The 22,845-nt window shown below is 34.1% G+C and overlaps 1 protein-coding gene across 1 annotated transcript in view; it reads right to left on the bottom strand.

The window, feature by feature from the left end:
• The window catches only part of CCDC178 (coiled-coil domain containing 178), a 433,088-nt gene that overhangs the window by 256,217 nt on the left and 154,026 nt on the right, over positions 1-22,845 (bottom strand). The window contains exons 17-18 of the mRNA XM_044244391.1: positions 18,622-18,767; positions 15,626-15,785 (exon numbers count right to left, since the gene is read on the bottom strand). Coding sequence (XP_044100326.1) covers positions 15,626-15,785; positions 18,622-18,767 — 306 coding nt within the window. The remainder of the gene's footprint in view (positions 1-15,625; positions 15,786-18,621; positions 18,768-22,845) is intronic.

Raw genomic sequence — 22,845 nt, 5'->3', positions numbered from 1 at the left:
CTACCTTTCAATTTCAGAAAAACAATTATTCAAGTTACTGTAAGCACAACTGGACTTTAATTTTTCTTATTTTATCTTAGGACCCAAAGAATAATGACCACTGTAAGGCTACCCAGCACTAGTGATAAGTAGTAATGATATCCTACTGCTTTAAACTATTTATGGGAGGGGCAGGGATTCAATATATTTGGGGGTAAGAGTACTAGAAACTAGGGTAACCATTTTAATCCCAGATATGCAACTTAAATGCTAAGCGATTATGAGAAAGTCTTGTTTAATGCCTCTATACTTAAGTTCCCCAAATGCAACTGTAAAGTTAGAAAAACAAAACCTTTCCTGCCTACCATACTGAATTGCTTTGTCAACAAGATCATCCTTGTACTTGAACCCTGAAAGAGCAACTTAAGAGGTGCAAAAACTGGATATTAACACATTTATCTTAAAGCTCTGTTTCAGAATTCAATTCTAATCTAACTTTTGGAAAACAATGCACAAATTTGAGCCAAAAGCTAAAAATATTTTTACTAAGTTTTTGTTTTGTTTTGTTCATTCATTGTCTTTTTCTAAAAAGGATGTTTCACATTATAAAAATCAACAAAGGTTATCGAAAAACATTTTCATTATTTTATATAGTACTGAAAATGAACATGACACTGTACACTAGTTTATATATTCCATTTCCTTTCTCTTTATAGCCTATTTCATTTTCTCTCAAACTGTTATTATTATCATGGCACCCAAATTTGAGATATGCAGCTCCCTCAGGAGGTCAGGTATACGTTTTCTAAAAGCAGATAAATCAGACAGTGGGAGGGCTATTTGGGTAATGTTAACAATGCTCCCCACAGGACAATGTACAAGTCACATCTCTGATATTTGTCAGAATATCGCCTAAGTTTAAGAGAAAGTTCATGGTGCTGATACTTAAAACAGAAAACCACCAATACCTCACTAAAGACAGAGTGATAGCTAGTCTCTATCTTCACCTCTCTCCCCTCTCCACCTGGTCTATCTTCCTGTCTCTATCTCTATCTCCCCTGAAAAGCTTAGAGAAATGGGAACAGACTAGAAACTCTAAGTAATTGAAAAAAAATCGTGGCTGTGGTGGAGTACTTTAGTCTAAGATCTATCCTTATGAATATTATAACCCTGTAGCTACCTCATTTATGCAACATTAAATTCATTTTTTTCTGAAAGCAAGGTGAGGTGACCTTCCTGAAGGTAACAACTGAAGTAAAATTCATACAATTTAAAGGAAAATGGGCAGGACAATTGTAAGTTCTTTTAATTATAGGTGCAACCAAAAATAAAAAATAATGTACCATACTATTCATCACTGCTAAGCCATTATATAAGTGATACTTTCAAACAATTCTGGATTATAGATGCTAATATATAATTATTTCGTATATAGTAACTTATATAAGATATAATGTACTCTGTTGATGCCTTACTAATGGTGTAGGTAGAAATAATACCATATCAAGTCTTAGTGGTCTCAGCAAGTCACTTTTTTCTTTGAAAAAAAAATTGGTAAGGATAGTAAAGTTGAAAATATTTACAGATTATATTTTTAAGTGTCTCTTTCTTTGATTCTCTCTAGTTAGCAAAACTTATTAAAATAAAGCTATGATTCTCTCTCCTTTGTGAAACTGGTATGCTTCTCCGAGTTGAAAACTGTGTTCTATTCCCATAATCTTCAGCATCTAGAATAGTGTATTTTATGTAGTAGGAACTCAGCATACACTTATTAATCGCACTGAATCATTATCCCAGTTTAAATCCTTCCAAAGTGGACTCTGGGAGGGCTATTCATTGGTAAACAAGCTCAGAATGCATTTCATTCTCATTATATAACACTGAATAAAACTGTCTACATTATCTAAATCTAGGCCTGAATTAAAGAATATTAATTTCTCAAGGTCCTATATATTAGAGGGTCTGGTTGTAATTAGCATAATCCTAGTTCTCTATTATTGCTTCAAACCATTATTTCTCCATGCTTATGTAAAAATACTCCTTGAGTTTTATAATGATTAAAGAAAGAATACAATCTTTTGTCTTAAAGAACATAATCCTATATCCTAAAGAATATAAGCCTTCTTTCACCCCAATGCACTGTCATTTAATGATTTTCTATTCATTTTCCCACACTAAGGAAAGACTTCAGCCCACGTGTCTCTATCTTCTCTTCCTGTCTATCCTGTGTTCCACCATCATTCTGTTTTACTCCAGTATCTATCTGGATAACTTATCCAACATTTTAATCTTAGAGTTTATGGACTTACTCAAATCTAGTTAACTTCAATTCTACGTCCCATTAACAATTCATACCCATGGACACCCTTCTGACTTTGTTATCATCTAGAGTGGCACCAGAGCTGAAGTTTTAACTCTCATATCTCACTTCTCTGCCTTTTGCTTCTTCTTTTCTTGCTACTTTTCATATCATAATCATCTAACCAGGAGTGTGTCTTGACCTTTTTTCTCAATATTCTTAGTATTGTGAAATATTTCCTGAAGTCTCTGATGCAATGTATATGCTTACAGCTTCTACAACCATACCGTTGTTCAACTCTTGTTCCTTCAGTTCCAGATTCTTACATTTAGTGGATACTGGACTCCATGTAGCTCCTTCAAAGGTATCTCAAATTTGATTGAATCCAGTTGCCAACCTATTCCTCAGTCTACATTTTTCAATGCTGACATCACTAACCATTCTGCTGTCAAAGTAAAAACTTCATATATATTTGGATAAATTTTTAAGTATCTAACCAAATAGTTATTAAGCTCCACATATATTAAATCAAAAACATTATCAGGAATTCTTAACCCTAGCTCTAAACCTAATCCTAACTCTAACTCCTAACCTTTTACCACCAACCCTTAACTTTAAACCTAACCTTAACCCTAAATATTTCCCTAATCCTAAAGTAATCCCCCTGGAGAGGTCTCTGAACTGTAGGATAATAGAAGAATACCATCACCCTAGCTCTAAACTGAACCCTAACCCCAGATCTTAGGGGAAAAATTTTTGGCATATATACATAATTTTATATAGTGCATGCATATATACATACATATGTATACGTATGTATCATTGAAGGTGCATATACACACACACAAGAATATTACTCAGTCATAAAAAAAATGAATTCTTGCCACTTGCAGCAACAAGGATGAAGCCAGAGAGTATTATTCTAAGTGAAGTCAGTCAGAGAAAGACATACCATATGATTTCACTCATAATGTGGAATTTAAGAAATGGGGGGAAAAGGAGAAAGAAACAGAGGCAAGCCAAGAAAAAGACTGATGAGAGAATACACTGATGATTACTAGAGGGAAAATGGGTGGGATGATGGGTTGAATAGGTGTTGGGGATTAAGGAGTGCACTTGTGATAAGCATCAGGTGTTGCACAGAAGTGCTGAATCTCTACACTGTACAACAGAATCTAATATTACTCCAGTTAACTAACTGGAATTAAAATAAAAACTTAAAGTATCTAATTCATCCTTTCACCTTGCTAAAACCTTGTCACCATTAAATTCCTTGTCTTTTTTCATTTTTTTATTAAATTTTATTTAAATTCTAGTTAGTTAACATATAGTGTAATGTTGGATTCAGGAGTAAAATTCAGTGATTCAATATTAAATATAATATTTAGTGCTCAACACAAGTGCCCTCTTTAACAGTCACCATCCATTAGCCCATGATCTGCCTACGTCCCCTCTATTAACCCTCAGTTTGTTCTCTAGGTAAGAATCTCTTATGGTTTGCTTCCTTCTTTTTTTCCTTCTCCTATTTTTCCTCTTTGTTTTGTTTCTTAAGTTCTACATATGAGTGAAATCATGTAGTACTTGTCTTCCTCTGACTGACTTATTTTGCTTAGTATAATTACAGTCTAACTCCATCCCTATCATTGCAAATGGAAAGATTTCATTATTTTTGATGGCTGTGTAATATTCCACTGTATATAGATACCACTATATCCATTCAACGATCAATGTACATTTGGGCTCCTTTAATAATTTGGTTATTGTTGATAATGTTTCTATAAACATCAGTATTTTTGTATCCTTTGAGTAAATGCCTATTAGTGCAATTGCTGGATCATAGGGCAGTTTAATTTTTAACTTTTTGAGGAAACTCCATACTGTTTTCCAAAGTGGCTGTGCCAGTTTGCATTCCTACCAACTATATAAGAGAGTTCCATGTTCTCCATATCCTCATCAACACCTATTGTTCCTATGTTAGCCACTGTGACAGGTGTGAGGTGGTATCTCATTGTGGTTTTGATTTGTATTTCCCTGATGATGAGTGATATTGATCATCTTTTCATGTGTCTGTTGGACATCTGAATATCTTCTTTGGAAAAATGTCTATTCATGTCTTCTGCCTATTTCTTAACTGGATTATTTGTTTTGGGGGTATTAAGTTTAATAACTTCTTTATGGATTTTTGATACTAACCTTTTATCAGATATGTCATTTGCCAATATCTTTTATTTTGTAGACTGTCTTTTAGTTTTGTTGATTGTTTCCTTCACAGCATAGAAGCTTTTCATCTTGACAAAGTCCTATAGCTCATTTTAGCTTTTGTTTCCCTTGTATCCAGAGACATTTCTAGTATGAAGCTGCTACAGCTGAGGTCAAAGAGGCTACTGCCTTTGTTCTTCTCTAGGATTTTGAAGGTTTCCTGTCTCACATTTAGGTCTTTCACCCATTTTGAATTTATTTTTGTGTATGGTATATGAAAGGGGTCTGGTGCCATACTTTTTTTTTTTTAAGATTTATTTATTTGAGAGAGAGAAATTTTGAGTGTATGAGTGGGTAGAGGGGCAGAGGAAGAGGGAGATAAGCAGATTCCATGCAGAGACTGGAGCCCAACATGGGGCTTGATCCCACAATCCTGAGATCATGACCTGAGCTCAAATGAAGAGTTGGATGTTCAACTAATTGAGCCACCCATGTGTCTCACAGTTTCATTCTTTTGCAGGTTGCTGTCCAGTTTTCCCAACATCATTTATAGAAGAAACTGTCTTACCATTGGATATTCTTTCCTGCTTTGTTGAAGATCAGTTGATCATATAGTTGTGGATCCATTTCTGGGTTTTCTATTTGGTTCCATTGGTCTTAGTATCTGCCAGTACCATATTGTCTTGATTGTTATAGCTGTATAACATAGCTTGAAGTCCAGAACTGTGATGTCTCCAAGTTTATTTTTCCTTTTTAAGATTGCTTTGGCTATTCAGGGTCTTTTGTGGTTCTATACAAATTTTAGGACTGTTTGTTTTAGTTCTGTGAAATCTGTTAGTGGTATTTTGATGAGGATTGCACTGAATGTGTCGACTGCCTTGGGTATTATAGACATTTTAACAATATTTGTTCTTCCAACCTCACCACTAAATTCTTAGTTGGTAATGCTGCAGCCAAAAACACTCATTCTCCAGCTTATTACATGTAATCAATAATTGCCAACCATTGTTATACATCATGAAATACTAAGAAAAAGAGACATTCACTTCATCATACTGGGGGTAAAAGACTCTCTTATGGAAGCATCTTCTGAGCCAGGTTCAGGCACTGTAGGCCTTTCCCAACTCTAACTGCTGACAGGATAAATGTCTCAGTCCAACTCTGGCCCAATAGCACCACACCAAAGTGGATAGCAGAGCAGTGGAAATCTCTGCTGATTTTAGTGGGCTCTTCCTCAGCTGCTGTAATACCTTTATTATTCTTCTGATCACTTACTCATCACATAAAGTCTAAACTCCTTAGTGTGACATTCACAGCTTTCATGATGGTGCTCCCACCAGTAAGTATGTGGTCTTTTCCCCTCCCTCTGATCTCCAAACATAATAAACTACATGCCATTCCCTAAATGCATGCTTATTTTTGATACCTGTCTGCCTTTTCACCTATTGTTTTCACTACTTGAACTATTCTTTCCTTGACTAACTTATTACCACCCTCCAAGACTTAGTTTCTGTTTGGTTGGTTGTTTCATCACCTTTGCAGGCTTAGTTTTTTGTTTATTTGGTTGTTTTATCACCTTTGCAGGCTGTCCAAGATTTCCTTCAAACTCGTCTTTCTGGGTTCTAGAGAATTCTGCGCTTAATTCAAGAAGCTATACTGTATTTTAATTTGGGCCTCACCATTGCTCAGTGAAGCTAACTGGGAGCAAATGTTACCTTTCATTTAAGATGTTCAGAATCTCACCCATATTGTGACACGGGACACACAACTTCAAAATAAATAGATAAATCAGTGAATGAATGAATGAGGAACAATTTTGTTTATCCTTGCCAAAGTAAATTAAAATATAAAGCCCACTCTTCCAGTTACTCTTATAGGAGTCACATCACTTCATCTGGACTTCAACTCAGCAATGTTGAGTACTTATTAAGTCCTAGACATCAGATGGACTCTGGAAGTACTCCTGTGAGTGAGGCAGTGTTCTCTCCCTTAAAAGCATCACCAATTGGAATAGGAACCGAACAGTTAAATAAAACTGCATACTTCAAAAACTAATGATATACTATATGGTGACTAATATAACATAATAAAAAATAAATAAAACTGCATAATACAACATATAATACAATCTCTCCCTCAATCCGACCGCTTTCCCTTTTGTTAGAAAATATACCTAGGACTTGCAATTTGCAAAAAAAATAATAGAACTATGCAAATTATTTCATTACCAAAGCTCTTGAAAGACTATTCTAAAGCTGCCTTTTCCAATTTCTTTCAATGTTCTTGCTCCTTTCACTATTATATTTAATCTCCTGCCTTTACCAATCTGATACTACTCTTTCTATCACTGATGCTCTTCTAACAGCCAAGTTGTATTCAGGCATAGCTATGGACACGAACTGCTGCTTTCAGTTGAATATGCATTTCTAGGATAAAGCTGATAGGAAGGCTACTAGAAGCCAGCAGCAAAGAACACACTTCTTCCTCCTTCATCCTTTCATTCCTCCTCTAGTGCCCTATATTTTGCAGAGCCTTAGAGGCATGTGACAAAGAAAAATGTAGTCTGCAGAGCCTTAGCCCCAGTGGTCACTAAGCTGAATATAAAAATTCTGACAGATAATAATGTAACAACTTACACACTCAGGTTCTGTCTTCAGATATTCTCTGACACTTTTCTTTATAACTTTCATGAGCTCCCGTGGCTTCAACTATTAATGCTATACTGATTTTCTACTCTATCCATTTCCACTCCATCTCCCAAACTCTATCTCCACATAGTGATTAGGTACATACTTTCACTTACATAGTTTCTACCACATTCAAAATAGATCCTCTTCTCAGCAAAGCCAGTCATTAATAGGTCTTTATACTACAAATGCCCCCCATAATTTTTCTAGTCAATCAGTATTGTACCTCCCTCTATATATTCTGTTCTTTTTTTCGTTTATCATATACAATTTGACATCAGCCTTTGTTAAGTCTGTAAACCTCATTCCTGCTCCATCAATGTCTCATCACTTGTCTTTAATTACAAAAGCATTTTCTTGTAACTTATATCTGTAACTCCTGTTTTCATTTCACTTCAGTTTGTCCTACATAATGCTGTCTAATTTATCTTGCCTATCTCTGAGCACACTGTACTCCTGGAATAGTCGTCATGCCTCCCACTGCTTTACAAATTAAGTGTAAACTTTTCAAGTGGGTCTTCATCATATAACCTGAACCTATATTACCAGCTTTATCCTTCAATATTTATCTGCATTACTAATATATGAGCACATTTAGATGGAAATTTGAAACAGTGATATAGTTAAAAGTAGAATGTCTCCACTTTACGTTATTAAAAGCAATAAAATCAAACCACAACAGTCAATATGCCAAAAAAGCAATAATGGCAAAAGTAGAAAGGTAGTATCACCATAGAAAGCATTAGGCAAGAATACAGAAGCAAGAACCAATAAAACTAATTATATAAACTACTAAAGCAAAATGGATTCAAAAGTAGAATTATCCTAAATATTGCTCTATAATGGTCACAAATGCATACCTAAAAAATAAGCCAGAATACTTAAAAATAAAATGTAAAATTAGGTTAGTCTACCAAAAAGACCAGGTGTTGATATTAACTCTCAAACAATACAAAAGAGAAAATTGCCATTATATGTTAAAAAATATGATCAAAATTGTCATTTAATAATTTTGAGTCTCTATGCACCGAATAACATGAACTAGAAATATATAAAGCAAAACCCACAAATTAATTCATGTTGAACTAAACATTTCATTTAATTTATTTGTTCATAAATTATCCATGGAACAAAAGTTGCAGTGATTCTGCTTGATAATCTCAAGCAAATTAAACAAAATGTTTTAACAGAAATTTATTTTTCCCTGGCTTTGTTGAAGTTTAATCGATAAATAAAACTGTACATATTTAAAATGTGTAATGTGACAATTTGATATATGTTTACATAGTGAAATCATGACCACAATCAGGTTAAGTAAAACAACCATCATCTCATGTAATTATCTTTTTGTGTGTATGGATAAGAATATTTACAATCTACACTCTCCTAGCAAATTTTCAAGTATACATACAATACAATTACTACTTATAGTTACCATGCAATACATTAGATACCCAGAATTTACTCATCTTATAATGAAAGGTTTGTGCCCTTTGACAAGCATCACTCCCATTTTACCCATCGCCCTGGCCCCAGATAACCACCATTCTATACTGAGTTCAACATTTTTTGTTTTGTTTTGTTTTATTTTTTTTAGATTCCACAAATAAGTGAGATCATATAGTATTTGTCTTTCTTTGTCTGGCTTACTTCGTGTAATGTCTTCTAAGTTCACCTATTTTATTGCAAATGGCAAAATTTCATTCTGTCTCATGACCGAAAAATATTGCATTATATATAGAATGAATATATATCTATCCATAACTTTTTTTTATCCATTCATAAATTGACAGACACTTAAATTGTTTCCATATGTTGGCTTCTGTGAATGATGCAGCAATGAACACAAGAGTGCAGATACCTCTTTTAGATACTGACTGTCTCCTTCAGAAATATACCTAGAAGTGAGACTGCTGAATTAATGGGTTTCTATTTTTAATTTTTAAAAAAATCTCCACAGTTTTCCATATGGTTGTACCAATTTATATTCCTAGCAACAATATATAGGGTTCCCTTCTCTTCACATCCTAGCAATACTTGTTATTCCTTATGTCTTTGATAAATACCATCCTAACAAGAAAGAGGGATGATATATCATTCGGCTCCTAATTTTATTTTCCTGATGATTTGTAATATTGAGCACCTTTTCATTTATCTGTTGTCCATTGGTATACTTTTTTGGAAAAATGTCTATTCTGACTCTTTGTCCATTTTTAAGTGGATTATTTCTGTTTTTTTGTTTTTGTTTTTATTTTTGTTTTTTTGCCTTTGAGTTGTATGAGTTACTTATCTATTTTTGATATTAACCCTTTATCAGAGATCAAGTTTGCAAATATTTTCTGCCATTTAATAGGCTGTCTTTTCAACTTATTCATTATTTATTTTCTATGGAGAAGCTTTTCAGTTTGATGTAGTCCTATTTGTTTACTTTTGCATTTGTTTCATGTGCTTTTGGCATTCATATACTAAAAATCATTGCCAAGACCAATATCAAAGAGTGTAAGTTATTAAAACTGGCAAAATCGCATTCAGAGACTACGTGGTCATTTTTTTTTTTTTTTTTTGCTTTTCATTGTAAATGAGAAAGAAAAAACTAAAGTATTCAACTCAGCTTGTTAAAAAAAAGGAAAAACAAAATGAAATTATAAAAATCCATCAAAAAGAGTAGTTAACAAAGAAAAAAGCTAAAACTAATGACTTAGAGAACAAAAATAATCATCATGAAAAAATCAGAATTTGGAGTGTATGAAAAAACAACTACAAGGAAAAAATTTAACAGGGTCAGTCAAGAAAAAGAAAAAACAAGCCTAGTGAATGAAAAAAGAATATGACTACAGAAGAAGAAGAAATGAAAAAATATATATTTCATATAACTTAATGATAATACATTTGAAAACCTCATTAAAATCATCTTTTCTAGAAAAATGTAGCTTGACCATATTGACTCAAGAATTAGAAAACATTAATCATGCAAAAACCAAAAAATAAACTGAATAAATTTTAAAAATACTTTTCTTCAGAAAAGAGTCAAGCTCAGGTAATATATATAGGGGGGAATTCACCATCATGTTTATACACTTATAACAACCTTTATCCAGAACTGCATTTTCAATATTGCATACCAAATGTAATGACTTCCTCTGGGGCAAAGGCTGGGCACATTTGCTGCAAGCTTCCATTAAAAAGTGTGGCTTTCCTACATTCCAAGTTCATCAACTGTGATAAAAATTCCTTGTATATATGTAGCATTCACCTGACCACTTTCCTTTTACTCCACAAGACTTAGAGCCAAGATGAACCTATACAAACATGAAGCTCATACTGCTGTTGTGTAGGAAGCAATAAAATCTCTGCTTTTCACCCAGGAGTTTCATGCCTTCTCCCAGCATCTGTGAAACTATGGCAGGCTAACTTGTTAGCTTGCAAGTGAGGTAAAATCTCTAACTCATCACATATCTTATTAGTATCATGGGAGAATTTCTCAAAAGTTTAAGAAACTGAAATGTGTTATGCTATTTAACAACAACAACAACAAAAAAACCTTATTTCATTTGAAAAACTTGTAAAAATCTCTGATACAAATATCTTGAACAAAGTACAAAATAGAAGAACTACAGACCAATAGATATTCATCATTAAATGGGTATAAATTGAATCCAGTAATGTATTACAATTTTAATAAAGCCTAACCAATTAGGTGTACATAAGAATGCAATCTGATATGTGGAAACTCATACAATAATTACTTTAATTGACTAAATGAGAATAATCATATATTTATGCTATTACTCTGTAGTGGGGAGGGTGGAGGAATTTCAAAAGTGGCAGTCCCACTAGGAAATTAATGTTACCTGGAAAAAGCATAATATCCAAAGTGTGTTGATAGGGTATTATCACAATAATATAAAAAAATATCAACGTATAGAAAAACTGAAATGGATTATGGCCAAGTGATTTTAATAGATGCCTCTAGGTAGTTGGGGGGCAAAAGCTAAAAATCATGATAGATTGCCAGTTCAAAAAATAAAAAGCCAGGATGCCTGGGTGGCTCAGTTACTTAAGCCTTTGGCTTCAGGTCATGATCCCAGGGGTCTGGGATTGAGTCCCACATCAGGCTCCTTGTTTAGTGAAGAGTTTGCTTCTCCCTCTGCCTGACACTCCCCCTGCTTGTGCTCTCTCTCTTCCTGACAAATAAATGAATAAATAAATAAAATCTTAAAAAACAAAACAAAAAAACCCCCAAAAACAAAAAATAAAAGGCCAATTCAAGCTTCACTTACAGTGCTTTAATGTAGTGTTAGTAGATATTTTGGGACATATCTGCAAGATGTAACACAATGCTGGAGAGAGATGCAAAAAGAAGAGAGGCTTCTTCCTTGTTTAATGGATCATGCTCTACTCAAACAACCAAAATATATTAAGTTTATATTTGGGAATCCCTTATACCAATGCTACATATTTTCTTTACATTCTAGTGTTACTCCTTCCTGATTTCTGAGTATCTATGATCATTGCAGCACTGAGTCTGTGCAAAAACTTGGTGCTCCCCAGTATAAAACGAGGTCCATATACACAAAGGAATATTAGCCGTCAGAAATGATGAATACCCAACTTTTGCATTGACATGGATGGGACTGGAGGAGATTATGCTGAGTGAAATAAGTTAAGCAGAGAAAGTCAATTATCATATGGTTTCACTTACTTGTGGAACATAAGCAACAGCATGGAGGACATTAGAAGGGAAAAATGAAGGGCGGGTCAACCAGAGAGGGAAAAGAACCATAAGAGACTATGGATTCGAGGAAACAAACTGAGGGTTTCAGAAGGGAGAGGGATGGGGAGATGGGTGAGCCTGGTGATGGGTATTAAGGAGGGCATGGATTTCGTAGCACACTGGGTATTATACACAATCGATGAATCATGGAACACCACATCAAAACTAATGATGTATGGTGACTAACATAACACAACAAAAAACCTTTTTAAAGTAAATAAATAAATTAATTAATAAAACTAGCACTCTTTTGCTACCAGTCCTCAAATTAAAATGTTCATTCCTCAAAGAACCATATAGTTGAACGAGTTGATTTAAAAAGGCAATATGAAAAAAAGACAATATGATGAACCTAATTAATATTATGACATGTTATTGATGTTTAATCCTGTTAGAATTGTTAAAAATATTATGCAAACCATGTTCTTCATTTTTTAAAATTTCATGTTATTTTAAAATATTTTGGGGGGCAAGAAGATTAGCATTAAGGCAAATTATTCTTGCCTAGGAGGGTCACTGCTCAGCTCTTATCTAAATGTTTCCAGGTTTTTTACACATTTATTACCCACTATTAAGATCACAGAATATGTAATAGTTTTTATTTTATTTTAATCATACCTAATGTATCAGGTCAGTGGGCCAGCGACACAATTTATTGTACGTAATTTGTGCGATGTTACTATATTCAAGTTTGTTTTTCGCATCTCCCATCTTTCTGCTGACTGCATCTTTAAAATTGGCGCTAGGGTTTTGGTCGTTCAACAGTGAGTGCCCTGAACTAGTTGCGTGAATGAAGTGATGAGTGGACAATAGGAGAATAATTTTTTTAATTGTAATAATCTTTAAAATTAGTTCAGAGATTAAATTTGTTTCTGATTTTTACTATTGCTGTACCTGGCTGTCTAATGAGGCACTGAATCACTGCCTCTGTATTAGCTAAGAATTTTCCACATGAAAGGGTCAAGAAATGATTTAATAGCCAAATATGGGACTATTATAAGTATTTCCTGAGAGTGAAATATAAATATGAAGCCAAATAAAAACCAATAAACGCCACAAAGTATTGGGAGATTGTGTCTTTTAGAACTCAATTTGGAAATTGTTCTGTCTGCCAAAGATCCAATGTAATGCATTACACCTTTCTCATATCATACCCTAAATTATAGGAAGAAGGGCAAGGTTATAGAAAGAGCCCTAGAGAAAGGCACTGACAAAGAAAAGCAGTGGGACTTCTGAGGATGGCTAATAATAGATTAAAATTAAAACTAAAGATGAAAATACCTGAAACTCCAGTTTTGTTTGGATTTTTCCAATAATTAAAAAGGAAGATCAGTAGCTATAGCTATAGTACTTTGATGAATATGCTATACTGAGATTTTAATATTAATTGCATTTGGTAATTATAGGCAGTTAAGAAAAACTCCATTTAACACTTTAAAAAATCTTCCATTTAAAGATATCTGACATGAAACTACCTACCAAAAAGTTGATTTTAACTCCAGAACTATATTGCATGCTATCTGAAATTTGTATATATTTTTTTCTTAAACCATTTTATTGGCTGTTTGTATTTCTAATTCTATGGCATGTTTTCTTACATCCCCAGTTAATTGTACTGTGGCTTTTATGGTCTTTTGTTAAACAATTCCTTCAGATGATCCATAATTGTGATCAGTTCTTTTACCCAGGGGGGACACCCCAGATTAGTAATACGACATCTGTAATGATGCTTAATGAAACTTGTTTCTTTATGGGAATGCTTCATATTTACACATATGAACAATATGTTCATATTTACAAATTTTTAAATAGTTTTATATGAAAAATTTTATTGTCTTTCCATTATTTAATGCCAATAACTGATCATAATCATAAACAGTGTCACTAATGATAAATAAATTTCTAAACTATGTATGTTCAAACTCTCTGCTTCTGTTTACATAGGATAAATGCTTATCAAAGAGCAATCCAAGAGCTGATAAGAGGCAATTTCATATAAATTAAAGGTTACTGGAGAAGTATTATTCAGATATTTAGCAGAATCCTTAATTGCTAGAAAGCAATAGACAATTTAATCATTTTCATCTAGAGAGAACAGATTGGATGGCAAATTTCTCGTGTATTATCAAGGAGAGAGGGGGAATGAGAAAGAGAAAGGGAGACGTTCAGATTTTGCATACAACATGAGTATTCAACTAAAGTATCAGGCTGGCACAGTATGGAAAGTATCTCTGAAATGCTTCTGCTTTTAGGCATTATCATGCAAGTGGACAGCAAAATTACCAAAAAAGCATATGTTCATCCATTTATTCATTCAGTCATTCAATGAGTATTCACTGAGTGCCTCCCTTGCGCCAGGCATAGTTCTGAGCTTTTAGGATACACAGAAGAATGTGACAGAAAATCTGTCCTCACTGACAATATGTCAGTACTGCAAGATGCAGGCAGACAACAAACAAGTAAAAACAAATGAACAAAACAAGTTCAGATAGAGACAGGTACCAAGGACAAAACACAAAACCAGGTGATGTGGCAAGTAGCTGGAGGTTAAGTACATTTCAGAATGGGACAGCAGAGACAAGATTTTGGATGAAAAAAATACAAACCTCCATTTTTGAAAGGCTAGTTATACAGGAATTTTTTCTTTGTCTCTCTCCTGCTGACCATATTTTGCCATTTCACTAATTATTATTGTTCCATTAAAGTGCTGAAATGCCAGTCAATAAATGATTATTGAGATCCCACTGTGTTCTCAGCACCAGTACAATTGGAAAATGTGGTTGAATTCAAACAGCTAATTCTACTGCTGTGATAAAATATGAGGTAGAGAGTGATGCTTAAATCAGTAAATAACTTAAGCCTTCTCTTTCTGAGGTGTGCAATTGAGTCTAAGCCTCTCCAGTCCATTCATATATCACAAATCTTGAGATTTCAGGAACTTCTCTAAGAGAAGGCATCATTTATTGCCACTAGATGGCACCAATTATTTCCATATTTTTAGGCCCCCTCCTCCCAAAATACCCCTTTTCTCTGTAATAGCCATATGTAAAATGGAAGAGTATTAGCACTATTATTAATAGTACTATTATTAGCACTATTATTAATAAAATTATTATTGTTCTATTAATACTTTTCTGTAGGAAAGATCACAGAAATAGCACTATAGATGGTATGTTCACTCACTGACATACTTGTTTAAGGTATATATTTCCTCCATTTTAAAAAATGGATTAAACAATGTCTTTGAAAATGTAAAAAGGAAGAAAAGTAATTGAGTATATGAATATATATAATAATGGTTATATAAATATTAGGATCAAAAATAGCTTATACATGTATACTATATTACATACATCTTTAAAAGTTTTTACAATTTTTTTTAAAAGATTTTATTTAATTAGTTAACAGAGAGCGACAGCGAGAGAAGGAACACAAGCAGGAGGAGTGAGAGAGGGAGAAGCAGGTTTTCTGCTGAGCAGGGAGCCAGATGCAGGGCTCGATCCCAGGACTCTGGGATCATGACCTGAGCTGAAGGCAGAGGCTCAACAACTGAGCCACCCAGGCAGCCAGAAGTTTTTAGAATTTAAATCTTTGCTTCAAGATAAGAAATGAGTGCCTCAGACTACTTGCTAGTTTGACTATCACTGTATTTCTTTCATTCTAAGACAGTCCAAAAATAATACTCACTTTAATATCTGCCAGAGTTTTTTGCCTCATGGTAATTAGTGTTCGATATCTCTGCTCCTCCTCATAGAGCTTCTCTTCATAGATTTTTTTCTCACTTATGAGATGATCAAACACTGCTTGTGCATGCTCCTTTTTATATCTCATGGTTATAAATTCATTCCTATGAAGAAAGAATTGTATTTGCCATTAATCAATTCATATTTTATTTTTTAACATACATTTATGATATATTTTAAAAGAGCAAATATTAAAAAGTCTTAGAACTGAAGGGCTTTGGAAAAATTCCCTAGTTCTTTCCATAGGCCAACTTCCATAGAGATATGTCTAAATGATTCAGTTGTAAGAAAATCTCTGGAGAAATTTAGTGGATTCTCTTGGTTGCCTACACAGCATGCCTCTATTTCATTGCCATTCTAAAAGAACCCCTCCTCCATGCAGCATATAACATCAAAGATACATTCTAATTACATTAAGCCAATTAGCATGTGGCTAATTATTTAGAAGTGAACATAAATATTACCATAGCTTAATAAGATAAAAGACAAGGACCTAACTGCATGTAGAAAAGGCTCAACACCCACTAAATGTGAATGAGTCATGTTTTCAAACTTAATGACAATGGACACTGTGGAGAGAGAAAAAAAATGAGTACCTAGGGTTGAGCTGTTGATTCACTAATGTCAACCAATTCTGCAGCTTACCCTACCCAAGGGTCTCTGTAATATAAGACGACACATTCCCCTATTGTTTAATTTAAGCTGTTGTGTGAACATGTTTGTTTGTGCTTAGGTGGGTGTATTTTGTCATTTGTAACTAAGTATATGTTGAGACAGATATTAAATGGTTTTTATTTAAATAATAACACTAATAGAAAAAGCATGAGAAAGTGGTTAAAACAATAATGAAAATGAAAGTGCTTTAGAAATAATTGCCAAAGTTGATCAGTAACACAGAGGGCAGAATAAAGAGCTGCAAAAGTGCAGCACTGTCTTATGTTACCCTTATTTGTTTTTATCTCTGCTGGTATAGAAAACTGAGTCATCTGCACAGTTACCTAATAAGGCAGCAGGACTAAAGTTTTTTTTTTTGGGGGGGGGATGAAATGTTAAAGCATGCTGAATATAATATCTTATTTAATACAACAAAATCCTATGAAAGTATAATCATTATAGCAATTTACAGATGAGGAAACTAAACTTTACCATAATTAGCTTATATAAGGTACTTAGTAAACAGCAGTACCAGAATGTAAATCCAGTTTTATCTTACTCTATTTGATTCAGCAGCTCAACACTAAATACGCATTTTTTTTCTCTCTTTCTCTACTATGGCTCTTACCATAAATTTGAATACAATGTTTTTTGTTCACATTTTTAGATGTGAGCCTCTCCTTCTGAATAGAATAAGGTCCCTTCCTTTTATCTGCCTTGCTCAAGTCTGTTCCATTTCATCATTTATACCCAAAACAACCAAAATTCTTATGTGACATCCTATATAAATACTCACTAATATCAATATTATGGAACAAAGAAACCATGATATTTACATGGGGAAGAGCTAGTATGACTAGAGCCAAAAAACCTCACAGTTGCTCCCAGCAAACATCACTATATTTTGACCACATATACTTTGTTCTCCACACTAAGTATTTTGAGTTTGGATTATATTCAAGACAGCATTTTTATTAGTTAATTATACCCACACATATATTATATAGACTATATATGCTTAAGTGTACATCTGTGCATGAAAATAGTGTTTCCTTTCTCATAATGATAAAAAGAATAAACTCTGAAGTCCTATGGGTCTGGCCCTAAATCCTTTCTCATTCTACTTAAGAAACAGTTGTAAAAATCAGAGTCAAGGACAGCTTCAATTGCTATTACTCTAATCATCATATTTTAATCATTTTGCATATGCAAGTTTGTATTTCTAAAATTATCTTCAGATACTCAAAGGTACACTTTCCCATTTGTCATTTCTTTGTCCTTCTTCGTGTCTGGCTCTAGGCACACTGTAGGTTCTTAATAAATAATGATTAACTTGATATGGTCACCTATTGAAAATAACAGTAGATTATTACTAATGTAGTTTATTTGCAATAATCTTCTTTCCAACCCCAGTTTAGTGAGTCAGTATGGACAGTTTTAAGAGCACATGCTTTGGAATGAGATGGACCTAAACTGGAGCTGCCTTTAATCACTGATTATCTGTACAAAGACAATCATTTAATTTCCCTGAGCTTCTGTTTACTCAGTACTTATATGAGAATGTTATTACATAATTTAAGAATTTGCAGTGAGAACTGGATAAGATGAAGTACACAGATTGCCCACAAAGTGCCTGGCACATTAGGAAGTCAAAAAATGGTATCTTTAAATATTATTTGACATTATCCATAGCCATTGTTAATTAATAGAGCTATAAAAAATGTCACAGGATCAATTATTCATTTTCTCCCTTTCTTGGGAGAAAGCAAAGTTTTGTCAAGTTCAGAGAGGGAACTGTTTCCCTGGGACATGGTGACCACTCTTGTCCCAAAGGCAATATAATATAGCCACAGAATAGAAGAAAATGTTATAACTGAAATAATAAGAATTCTTAAACTAAATCTTAAACCAAACTTTATAAACTAAACTTAAACTAAACCTTTATAAGTCTAATGTGAACTATAAAATTTTAGACAGGGGCGCCTGGGTGGCTCAGTGGGTTAAGCCGCTGCCTTCGGCTCGGGTCGTGATCTCAGGGTCCTGGGATCGAGTCCCGCATAGGGACCTGAGCCCAAGAGTCTGAGTTTAATTGACTGAGCCACCCAGACGCCCCCACAATTCATGTTTTTAAGCCAAAATGATCAAATATCACATGTATACTCTGCATCAAATAATGATGGAAAATAATGGACCATTTTAAGAATAAACCTTAAAGAAATTTGATCTTATCTCTTTTAAAAATAATATGTTGAATACTTAATATTTTGATAAAATTAAAGTACTTACTTTAAACTCTCAAGTGTCTGAGCAAAACTATTACTTTCTTTCTCTTTTTCTTTTAAGTTCTTATTCAACTCATCTATTTTTGCAAGATAAATAATCGTTTTACTTTTAGTGTTCTCTATTTCTCTAAAAATCATTGAGTGTTTTTCCTGGAAAAGAAATTAAAGGATGTTTTATTTTAAATAGTAGAATTTTCAAATCCTTGCAACTTAAGGACACAATTACATTTGGCCACATAAATAATTAAAAGCAAATAGAAACTTATTAACAGTATAAATAACAACTTGTTCTTGATAAGATTGTCTAAAAGATGGCTTAGAACTATATGTCTCTATCACCACATCTCTCTTCCTCTGTCTCCATTTTCCTCTCTCTACCCTTACCGTCTTCCCCTCCACCTACTCCAATATAAGCACACCGTAAGGGCATGTCCTTTCAAAATATAAACATGTGGATGGGGTGCCTGGGTGGCTCAGTTGGTTAAGCTTCTGCCTCCGGCTCAGGTCATGACCTCAGAGTCCTGGGATCAAGTCCCACATGGGGCTCCCTGCTCAGTGGGAAAGTCTGCTACTCCCTCCACCCCTCTCCCTGCTCATGATGTCCCTCTCTCTTTCTCTCTCTCTCTCAAATAAAAAAAGTCTTAAAAAATATATAAACATGTGGTTACTAGTTCTCAAACATGTACAATGAAGGTGGGCAAGGATATACATGGTCCTGATCTTTCAAACAAAACAAGTCAATGTTTAATACCAGTATAGTTTCCCAAAGCTGGCTTGTGCAAGTCCAAACTGAAGATTTGATTTCGCATCTATGTTTTGCATGATCCTTTCATCACTGTTGATTTTCGTATTGACTGAATGATTTACTGATTGGATGACTGATTTACTGAATGCTGTTCCCCACATTTGGCATGGCTTCTAATTAGTGCTACTCTCCCAAATGATTTCAGATATCAACTGCTCCCTTTGCTCCTATTTTCTTCCACTTTCCCCCATATGCTCTCTGATTCTTTCTCTGTTCTTACAGATTTCAAGAAGAAAGGCTAAACTTTTATATTTATTTTCCTATAAAACTGTGCTATTTGTCCTGACTTTCAACCCTGTGTACTGCATTTGGATTTTCATACTTTCCCTTTCTTTCTTTTTCTGAAAGTTCTGGAATTAGTCTACTGATAAATGAGGGTTTTTTGGATTGCTTGTTTTTAACATCTGAATGTAGCTGAAAGATGGCTTACTAGGATTCTTCAATGTGACCAATAGGCTATTAGATTATTACTGGGGAAAAAAAGTCAATTCCCCACCCCCACAAAGTGTGAAGAAGTACTAGTATGGAATAAAGTAAGTAAGTAGGAGTCAAAGAGGATGGGCAGCTCTGGGTACATCATGCTACCACTAAGTTTGAATTTTAGGTCAGATTCCATAATTCATGCCTTAATCTTGAAGGAAGATTCCCACAGGAAACTCAGAAGACATCAGAAGCAATGGTATCAACAACTTAGACCATACCAGCCAGTTCAGCTGTGCTGAAGGTGGTGTCAGAAGACTCTACACTAAGGGCGCCTGGGTGGCTCAGTGGGTTAAGCCACTGCCTTCGGCTCAGGTTATGATCTCAGGGTTCTGGGATCGAGTCCCGCATCGGGCTCTCTGCTCGGCAGGGAGCCTGCTTCCCTCTCTCTCTCTGCCTGCCTCTCCATCTACTTGTGATTTCTCTCTGTCAAATAAATAAATAAAATCTTTAAAAAAATAAAAAATAAAAATAAAAAAAGAAGACTCTACACTAAAGGACAGAAGGAGACAGTGTGTTCCCTGCAGACAGCAATGAAAAGCCAAAAATGGTCTTTTGCCACTTTAATAGGTACCATCAGTGAGGCTTTGGTAAACATGAAGAGCACATTGCCATCCACGGCATCAAAAATATCAGAAACATCATTATAGTGAGCTGAGACTAGAGAGAAGCAGTTAGATGTCATGTGTCAATCAGGAGTACAAACCTGCACACGTGCAATGAGCAGAAGTTTGCCCTCCACCTCCAATAGCCATTTGTAAGTCTTTTGATAAATGCCGAAGTGCCATCAGAACAAACGGGAATAAAGGCATAAAACAGCACATTTAATGACATTAAATGACCATTCTTTGGCTTATTTCTTTCTCTAGCCCTGGGGGACACAGGTTTCAGGAATTTGGAGGTTTTCCAACCCAAGGGTACTTTCATGTCCAGACTGGGAAGAATCTAAAAATCTGAACTGCAGTTAATAAATGTTTTATTATAAAACATTTTTCATCATTTCCTTATCTTCCTAAAACTTTCAAGTCACATATTTAAAAAATACTAGGTAATAAAGATTATATTCAAATTCTGAATTATTAACTTCAAATTGTATTTTTAATTTTTATTTAAGATTTTAAAAAAGATTTTAGATTAAGAATTTTAGGATTTTAAGATTTTTATTTAAGATTTATTTCTTAAATTATCTAAACATAATAAGTTTAGAATCTATGCCCAAGATTTAAACTGGGGTTAAAAGAGTAAAAATTCAGTAATGGCCCAAGTTTAGCTTGGCCCATGACTGAAATGCTTATGCACAGTAAAAGATAGAATTATTTGTCTTAAAAATTATTTGTCTTAGAACTTAAGTTCTTAGAAGACAGAAATAGGGTCTATAGTATGGCTTGTACCCCTATCAGCATCAAAGTACTTAATAAATGCTATTAACAATGTTTGACATTACAACAGTTTGGAGTTCAACAGCATGGCACACAAGCCATTTCTTCATCTGTGTGTTGCCCATCTCACTAGCTTCATCTCTTTTCGCTCTTATAATGGGTACCCTGCTCTCTGGTCATACCAAACTACTTGCAATTCACAAACACATAGCACTAGTCCATATCTTTGCTTTTCAAACAGCACCTGTTTCTAAAATGCCCTTACTTCATTTCTTCATCAATTTTAAAATTATATAATAATAATAATAATAATAGGAAGAAGAAGAATCATCTCCAGTGACAATAATTTTTTAAGGTTTTTTGTGTTTCATCTGTACTCCACAACAGCATGGTACTGTAAGTTTTTAACCTTCATTTACTCTACTATTAATTCTCATTTTTAGATATAACCTCTGAAAAACCTTCCCCAATTCCCTCAGTTCAGTCAGGTTTCCTCCTCCATGACACTCTTCCACCTCATTATACTGCTGTCATGGCTTTGGTCACAGCGTATTAATGCTCTCTATGTCCTTGTCTGTTCCCCAACAAGATGACGAACTTTTTGAGTAAACAAAGTTCTCCTTTTACTTCTCCAATTCTGGCAAATTCCAAAAATGTTTAATATATCTTAAGTGCTTAACAGTGATTGGAAAGACAAACTTATTTGAAGGACAAAAAAAGAAAATTAGCCCTTCTTCTCTAGCCCTTCAACTCCTAGTGCCTTCTATAATATTGAGGGCACACACAAAGAATGTGTTAACTCATATTCTTCATTGAAATTTGTTATATTTATTAAACATACCACCTTTGGCCATTTTTTAGTTAATATTTTCTAAACTAGTATTTAGATGTGGACATGAGAACTGGGTGGTTTTCCATTGCCGTGTTCGACACATAGATTTTTCCTTTGGGACTTGTTAACAATAATTTGTTGTCAATAACAGTGGTATGCAGAGTAGTAGAAACTTGTCTGAATGTTTTTGTTCCTGATTTTAATGGAAACACTTTTAACCTTTCATCACTAAGTAGAGCATTAGCTGGAAAATACTGGTAGAAACACTATGACACATCATCAAGGTAAGGATGTTTTCATTCTATTTCTAGATAGTTACGTCTTTCTGAAAATCATTAGTGGCTATAGTATTTTATTAAATATTTTAGGTTGTCTTTCATTTCTGAAAATGTACTGAATCATAGTAGTACAGTTGATCCTTGGACAACACAGGTTTGAACTTACAGGTCTGCTCACATGCAGATTTTTAACGGCACACTGCTGTAAATGTATTTTTTCTTCCTTATGATTTTTTTGCCTAGCTTACTTTAACATAAAGATACAGTATATAATATCTATAGCATAAAAATTATTTGTCAATCAACTATCTGTTATCAGCAAAGCTCCCAGTCAATAACAGGCTATTAGTAGTTAAGTTTTGGGGGAGTCAAAAGTTACACGTGGTACAGCCTAAACCCTGCATTGTTCAAGTGTCAGCTGTACATTTGTTTATGCTGACTCATTTTCACATTT

The sequence above is a fragment of the Neovison vison genome, chromosome 3 (assembly GCF_020171115.1).
Source record: "Neovison vison isolate M4711 chromosome 3, ASM_NN_V1, whole genome shotgun sequence".
Taxonomy (NCBI): Eukaryota; Metazoa; Chordata; class Mammalia; order Carnivora; family Mustelidae; genus Neogale; species Neogale vison.
The sequence above is the reverse complement of the archived record's forward strand: the minus strand, read 5'-3'. Positions and strand labels throughout refer to the sequence as shown.